At 33.7% G+C, this 8,264-nt stretch overlaps 1 protein-coding gene across 1 annotated transcript; it reads left to right on the forward strand.

Moving 5' to 3' along the window:
* The first annotated feature begins 2,370 nt into the window (after window positions 1-2,370).
* Window positions 2,371-6,094, forward strand: LOC139891184 (uncharacterized). Its single transcript, XM_071874134.1, has 4 exons — window positions 2,371-2,768; window positions 3,614-4,063; window positions 4,839-5,151; window positions 5,724-6,094. The coding sequence occupies exons 1-4, from the start codon at window positions 2,472-2,474 to the stop codon at window positions 5,858-5,860; spliced, it is 1,197 nt and encodes a 398-aa protein (XP_071730235.1). The 5' UTR covers window positions 2,371-2,471; the 3' UTR covers window positions 5,861-6,094.
* The last annotated feature ends 2,170 nt before the right edge of the window (window positions 6,095-8,264 follow it).

Genomic DNA, 8,264 nt, shown 5'->3' on the forward strand with positions numbered 1-8,264 from the left:
GAAAGCTCATGGAAATTTTTGGGTCATAAAAGTGGATTATTTGTTACAAAAGCAATGGCGAAATTGATTGATGACAAGATTATTCCAAGAGAATCCAATTCTATAGCTACGTTAAAAAACAATCTCGTTCCTCTAAAAATCGGGATCTTCATTTGGAGAGTGCTAAGAAGGAGAATCGCGGTTAAAGTGGAGCTTGATAGGAGGGGTATCGACTTGGACACGTTGTTATGTCCAATATGTGACAACGTGGTTGAATCGGTAGATCATGCCATTTATTCTTGCAAATCCGCCCAAGACATTTGGATTGGCATTTTTAAATGGTGGGATCTTTCCCTTCCTTCGGGCTACACTTTAGAAGACTTAATCAAATGTTCAAACTCGTTCGGGATGGAACCATTCAAAAAGAAGGTTTGGCAAGCGGTTATATGGTCTACATGCTACATGATTTGGAAAAATAGAAACCTCAAGGTGTTCAAGAATGATGCGGACTCATCTCCAAAAATAGTTAGTGACATTCAAGTGAAGTCTTTTGAATGGATCAAAAATCGTTCAAGAAAATCACTCATCACGTGGCAACAATGGCTCATATCCCCGGCATCCACAAACATACTATGCGTGAACATGGACCCGGGTTGAATCTCATCGTGTATTTTGTTTTTTTTTTCATCGTGTTGTTTAGCTCTCGTGTATTATACTTGTAATTATCGTGCGTGTTGGTAGCTAATTCGGCTTCCTCACATCTCTGTACATTCTATTTAGTAATATAATTTGCCTTTCAAAAAAAAAAATCAGTGTATTTTTTTTTTTTTTTTTTTTCAGAAGGCAAGAATTTACTAAACACGAAAAAGGTAACAGGCAAAGCTATTACAACTCGGGAGATACATCCCAGTTACAAGGATTCTGAAATTGTATCATCAAAGGGAAAAACACGAAGTTGCAGAGTATGCAACCTTAACAGTATCAATGTATCCCTGACTTATGAATGTGTAATGTTACGTGAACCAATCGATTACATTATTCGAATTCAAAATTTTCTTGAAATTTTATAACTTTTTTACGCAATTAAGACCTTTTTTTAATTGTCCGTTTCACATCAAAGATTAAAGATACAATGTTGGGGTGCAAACCTATCCCACATAGGAGGGAGACAAAAACAAATGTATGTATATAAGTCTAAGGATAAGTCCCTCTAATACCAATTGGTTTTAGAAAAAGATGGACTCTTGGGCTTATATTGCAGGACATTGTGTTTGGGCTATACGATCCTTACAAATGGCATCAGAGCTAGGCTATAGCCCGATGTGGTGGACGATGGTGGCGCACCCCTGAACGCACGGTGCGACATGGCACACCCCTCAGTTTGCCAACGATAATTGAGTTATGGTGCCTTATATCGAAAGTCTTCCTTCCCAAGGCTATACGATCCTTACAATTTAAATAAAGATAATCGTTTCTTGTTCCATGTTAGGTTAAGAAGAAATAGTTTCAAATAAAGAAATAATACAAGATACTTTTGTGATGATACGATAATACATATTAGAAAAAGATGGACTCTTGGGCTTATATTGCAGGACATTGTGTTACATATTAGAAAAGGATGGACTCTTGGGCTTGACATTGTGTTTGGGCTATACGATCCTTACAATTTAAATAAAGATAATCATTTCTTGTTCCATGTTAGGTTGTCTTCCTTCCCAAGGCTATACGATCCTTACAATTTAAATAAAGATAATCATTTCTTGTTCCATGTTAGGTTAAGAAGAAATAGTTTCAAATAAAGAAATAATACAAAGAAATAATACAAGATACTTTTGTGATGATACGATAATACATATTAGAAAAGGATGGACTATTGGGCTTATATTGCAGGACATTGTGTTACATATTAGAAAATGATGGACTCTTGGGCTTGACATTGTGTTTGGGCTATACGATCCTTACAATTTAAATAAAGATAATCATTTCTTGTTCCATGTTAGGTTAAGAAGAAATAGTTTCAAATAAAGAAATAATACAAGATACTTTTGTGATGATACGATAATACATATTTTTATTTTGTACACGTTAATCCACAAACATAAGTGCTTTTTTCATATGAAAAAACCCCGAACATATCATGCCAATTTAAAATTGATTTTTTGTATCAAAACTTTTCTATAGTTTTTATCTCTAATTCTGATTAATTTTTTCTCTGTTTGGGTTATTTTAATTTTTAAGATGTTGTGAATTTCAAATAATTAAACTTCATATCAAAAACTGTAAACATCAAATACTCAAAGGTCATTTTGGAAACTTTACGAATATTATTTATAAAACCCTCAAAACAGTTGTCACTAGGATCTTCATTTACCGTGATCTCGATGGCCATGGAACACGGAACTCAACCTCTGCTACCAAAACGACGAGTACTCAATCGTAGCGGTTCACACGCATACGATGAGCTTCACAGTTTCCGATCATGGTTACGATTCATGTGTGTTGATCAATCTAATAATTGGACTGCATCACTATCATGGTTTGTGTTCATTGTTTTCACATTCATAATTCCAAGTTTATCTCATTTCTATTTAGCGTGTAGCGATTGCGATAATCGGCATGCGAGACCGTACGATAGTCTCGTTCAGTTGTCGTTGAGCGGTGTTGCTACGCTGTCGTTTGTTTCGCTTACTCAGTTTTTGAGGACTTTTGGACTTAGAAAGTTTTTGTTCTTTGATAAACTTTGTGATGAAAGTGAGATCGTACGGAAAGGTTATACTGCACAGCTTAATGTATGTGTTCTGTTTCTATCTGTTTTTTTATAGTTTTTTTTTTTCTGTTGTGAATTTTGATGATTGATTTAATTTTGGTTTAGGATTGTCTAATTAAGGTTCTAATTATAATTATGCCAGTTTCAACTCTTTAGGTGGTTGTTAGTTTTTGATTTATTAAAATTGAATTACTGAATGAAATGGAAACTGATTTATTATAAAAAATTTGGTGGATATTTTATTGTTTTTGTGTATGTGTATATGAACACTTGTTTTAGGATATCTTGCTGGTTTAGTGGATTAGATTTTAAATATCTTGTTCTTATTATGACTTGATATGGGAAAGTTATGATTTTGACATTAATTGAATGAATAAAATGATTGATTGACAATTTAGCATGTCCTGTTTGTCATCATCATAATTTAGGATCCATCTGCTATATTTAATTATATTTGATTACGAGTCTAGGTGATGTCATTATTTCTTTGACCCCGAAACGTTTGATTAAACTTTGCATATCTAGATATCAAGTTCAAACCTCACTAGGAGCATATTTTGGGGTGGTCATGAAAATGGGTCGGAAACGGTCACATTATAACTCGGTTAGACCATGTACATCAGAGTAAAAATACTCCCCTTTTCCTGGTTAGCCTGAACAGTAAAAACCGTATCCGTCTACCCGTTTAACTGTTGTTGGTAACAGTATTCAAGAATAGTTGAAATGAGACTATCCACTAATTATTGATGATCTAATGTACTATAGAATGGTTTGATTTCGATCTTATTATCCTAAAATGGCTTAACTTGCTCTTAAATGTATATCTGACATTTTTCGTTTTCTTTTTTTTTTTTTTTATAAATGCAGAGATCACTGAAAATTCTTTTATTCTTCGTTGTCCCATGTTTTACCGCCGAAAGTGCATACAAAATCTGGTGGTACACATCAGGTGCAACCGCCATTCCCTTTTTGGTCAACGTTATAGTGAGCAATACAGTCGCATGCACTTTGGAACTGTTCTCGTGGCTCTATCGAACGGTCGTATTTTTCCTCGTCTGTATCCTGTTCCGCCTCATCTGTCACCTACAAATCCTTCGGCTACAGGATTTCGCTCAAGTTTTTCAAGTTGACTCAGATGTTGAATCTGTATTAAGAGAACATCTCAGAATCAGAAGACACTTGAAAATTATAAGTCATCGTTATCGTGCTTTTATATTGTTGGCACTTATATTTGTTACAGTTAGTCAGCTTGCATCACTTCTTAATACTACTCGAAGTACTGCGGACCTCAGTATTTTCAAATCCGGTGAACTTGCGGTAAGTGTCTGTAGCTTTTATCTTTTTGATTGGAAATGGGTCGTTGGTTAATGGGTTAAATTGTGGGCTATGTTGACCCAAGACAATGTTTCTCATTAAAAAAACCTTTTTCTTTCTTCAAAGATCTAGCTGAGTAAAAAGCTTCCAACTTTGGTCTGATTGTTAATATTTGTAACCAACGTGTTTAATGACATGTAATTGAATAACCAACTTTTAAAAATTTCAATCAAAGGTGATTTGATTTGGTAGCCAGCAGTGGTGGAACTTGAACCCGGATACAGATGGGGCGAGTGTAAAAATTTAATAAATTTTTCAAAGTCAGCACGGGTAAACACAAAAAAAAAAACCTTGTTTTTTGTCAGGTGGGGCGGATACCCCCTTTGTGATACACTAAGTTCCGCCCCTGGTAGCCAGTCCAGCTGACTATAATGAGTTACTTACCACAAATAGAAAGTAACAAAGTTTGTTACTTTTTTACTTATAAATGAGTCGATCTGGGTTACTTTTCTGTTTTTAGTGGCAAATTGACAATTAATGAAGAAAAATGTGAACAAAAACTATTTTAGTCAGAAAATGATTATTTGAATAAGATGATATCCTAGGTGGTTAAAGCATGAAAATTACACTTTGGGTGACTTTTGACCCATTTGGAGATAAAAAGTAACCCAAGTTGACCCATTTATAAGTAAATGGGCTGACATTGTCACCTTTCCATATTTGTACTAAATTGGAATTTAATATTTTTCTTTACGGATGGCGTTTTCTTTTCTTGTAGTTGGTGTCTGTAAGTTTGCTTGCGGGTTTATTGATTTTGCTGAGAAGTGCGACTAGGATCACACACAAGGCACAAGGTGTGACGTGCCTGGCTGCCAAGTGGCATGTTTGTGCAACAATCGATGTGTTCGAGTCACCCGAAGCTGCTGATACCGAAACACCAATGGGCGTTCCCGGTATCCAAGAGTTCCCCTGTGAACCATCGTCTTCTGATTATGAAGATGTTGGTGATGAAGAAGACGAATTGGATAATACTAAACTTATACCAGCATATGCTTATAGCACACTCTCTTTCCAAAAACGACAAGCCTTAGGTAAGGCAGTTAACCTTTCTTAAAGTTTGTTAAAATAACTAAAGATCATTAACCCAAATTTTATAGGTAACAAATGGAGTAATTGGTAAAAACGGGTGAGTATGGTTCGTCTGTAGACACTACTTTGCTCACATTAAAAAGTATAAATTGATTTTTATAATTAACTAGTTTTCTAATGACATCCCTTAGGCCTTAGGGCTGTTGTTAACGCGCATAAAAGTATTGTACAATTCAGTAACTGTCACTTTAAAGTGAACATATAACCTCCATGTACAACACCTTTATGCGCGTTAAGGCTGTCGTTAAAAAAAAAAATGAGTACAAAAATTATATCTTCAAATGATATTATAAATGTTCAAATAAATTTATTCAAAAGGATGAATGTATTATAGAATCGGTCTGGTGACTTCTCATACCATTTGACCCGTTTCCTTTTTAGCTAAATTTGTTGATTCGACTAGTTTAGGATAAAACATAATCCAAATTGACCCAATCATAAGTAAACAGGTCGAAATTGTTGCCCATATGTACCAAATATGACTAATGATTTTGTTTTAAATTTGTTATTACAGTGACGTATTTTGAAAACAACAGAGCTGGGATAACAGTTTTCGGGTTTATGCTGGACAGAACGTCGCTGCACACCATAGTGACAATAGAGATGTCACTTGTCTTATGGTTGTTAGGAAAAACCATTGGTATTTCATAAAAAAAATAAAGAAAACATTACTCAAAACAACAAAATCGTCTTGACCACAAAAGAAAGAATGCAGCCACTTGGTTACATGGATCAGTTAGACCAGATGTGGTGCACCGTGCACACAATCATGCATCGTGAATTTAGGTTGAGTGATGTGTTTAAAACAAGCTGGGAAGAGGGAATTAGTTCGAAGAATGGGGATAAGATGCATGAGGTTTTGCAAGTCTGGTGAGTATTTTGTGCATTGTTTGAAGTAATTTCTTCGTTCATTCTTTTTGTTTGTGTTGTTTGTTTATAATTAAACTCGAGTGTAAGTTATACATGTGCAGTTGGTAATGTATGAGCGATATGTCTGATTGGTCAGTTGATATTTGCGTGTTTGTTCACGAAACCTGAAATACATGCGCGATTAAAACTCGTCCAATGTGAAAAAGATAGGCAAAACTGAAAGACCAGTATAGATAGAGTTACTGATGTTTCGCGAGGTGTATATAAAATAGCTATTAATTTTAGCAGGAAATACTATTAAATACGATACAATTTTACACAAGATATTTATTTATTTATAGAATGGATATACTTAAACCTTGCTACAACACTTATAGGCAGTGTACCTAATCGTACAGTAGTGTAGTTTTTAGTAAGTCCGGTTCGTTCCACAGGGAAATCTTTAAACAAAGCTTAACGCTATATTAGTTTACTTTTATAAAAATACAAATATATATAAGTAATATTATTATTATAAAGGGGGGTTTTTACCGTTTAATGACCGGTTTGTCGATTTTAAAACTTTAGTCGCAGTTAAAACCAAATGTAAAATAATAAATAAATACAAGACTTAATTTAAAGTGTAAAGTAAATAACGATAATGAAATTGCGATTAATAAAAATGCGATAAAATAAACTTGCGATAATTAAAAAGTACGATAATTAAAAGTGCAATTAAATAAAATAACAATAAAAATGCGATAATTAGAAGTGCAATTAAATATAAAATAAAGGAAATTAAATATGAAATAAAAGAATTATGCTTATTTAAACTTCCGAAATCATGATGTTTGACGTGTTGATTTTAGTTTTATGCCCATGGGTTAATTATCCTTTGTCCTGGATTATTTAATATGTCCGTCTGGTTTTTGTCCATAACAGTCCATCAGTCATAAATATAAAGTGCGAGTGTCCTCGTCAAATTATCCTTATACCCGAAGTTAAATATTTCAACTAATTGGGGACTTAAACTGTAACAAGATTTTAATACTTTGTTTAATAATTACACCAGGATGTCGACTGAGTGTAACCCAAGGTTTTAATATTTTGTTATCAATTATACCAAGTGTCCTTGTACATAATTTCACCCCTGTTTTAATTATTCTAGTGGCTGTTAATCCATTCCCGTGTCCGGTTAAATGAACGATTATTCGTACATATAAATACCCCGCCCATCGTGTCCGATTGAATGTATATGGTAATTTATAGGGACGCCCAATTGTAAATCTTTATATTAACATTAACAAACTATCATTTAGTTAAACAAATATAAAGCCCATTAATAGCCCATAGTCTAATTTCCACAAGTGTCGTTCTTTTGTCCAAACCCCAATTATGGTACAAAGCCCAATTACCCAATTTTAGTAATTAGCCCAACATCATGATTACTTCAGATTAAATAAGCATAATAATAACTTAGCTACGAGACATTAAATTAAAAAGGTTGAACATAACTTACAATGATTAAAAATAGCGTAACGTTACACGGACAGAATTTCGACTTACACCCTTACAACATTTGCTAACATACCCTTATTATTAGAATTAAAATTAAAATTAAAATTAAAATTAAAATTAAAATATAAATATAAATATTTACGTATTATGAGAGAAGAAGAAAAAGGATGATTTTTACGATCAGAATGCGCGAGCTTTATAGGCAGTTTTAAAATTAGGGGCTCCGCGACTCGCGGCCATTTTTGCCTTCAAACTTCGCGAGTCGCGGAGTTTGTAAATACAGCTCACACAATTTGGAGTCTTTCTTGCAGACGGTTTTTATTTATTTATATAATATATAAATAATTATAAGAATTATTTAAATATTATATTATATTTATGTGCATAGTTGACTTGTAATTTTTAGTCCGTTGCGTCGAGCGTTGAGAGTTGACTCATGTCCCGGTTCCGGATTTTCGAACGTCCTTGCGTACAATTTAATATCTTGTACTTTGCGTTTTGAATCTTGTACTCTTGTAATTTCGAGACGTTTCTTATCAATAATTGGAACCTCTTTGATTGTCTTTTGTACTTTTGAGCTTTTTGGTCGTTTGTGTCTTCAATTCGTCGAATCTGTCTTTTGTCTTCACCTTTTATTATTTAAACGAATATCACTTGTAAATAGAACAATTGCAACTAAAAGCTTGTC

The sequence above is a fragment of the Rutidosis leptorrhynchoides genome, chromosome 2, assembly GCF_046630445.1.
Source record: "Rutidosis leptorrhynchoides isolate AG116_Rl617_1_P2 chromosome 2, CSIRO_AGI_Rlap_v1, whole genome shotgun sequence".
Lineage (NCBI taxonomy): Eukaryota > Viridiplantae > Streptophyta > Magnoliopsida > Asterales > Asteraceae > Rutidosis > Rutidosis leptorrhynchoides.

What these genes read in the sequence shown, in the direction of transcription:
- LOC139891184 (XM_071874134.1), top strand. Translation starts at nt 2,472, where the DNA reads ATGTGTGTTGATCAATCTAATAATTGGACTGCATCACTATCATGGTTT. An exon ending in GTTATACTGCACAGCTTAAT is followed by an intron (nt 2,769 to 3,613) that starts GTATGTGTTCTG and finishes TTATAAATGCAG; the next exon opens with AGATCACTGAAAATTCTTTT. An exon ending in TCAAATCCGGTGAACTTGCG is followed by an intron (nt 4,064 to 4,838) that starts GTAAGTGTCTGT and finishes CTTTTCTTGTAG; the next exon opens with TTGGTGTCTGTAAGTTTGCT.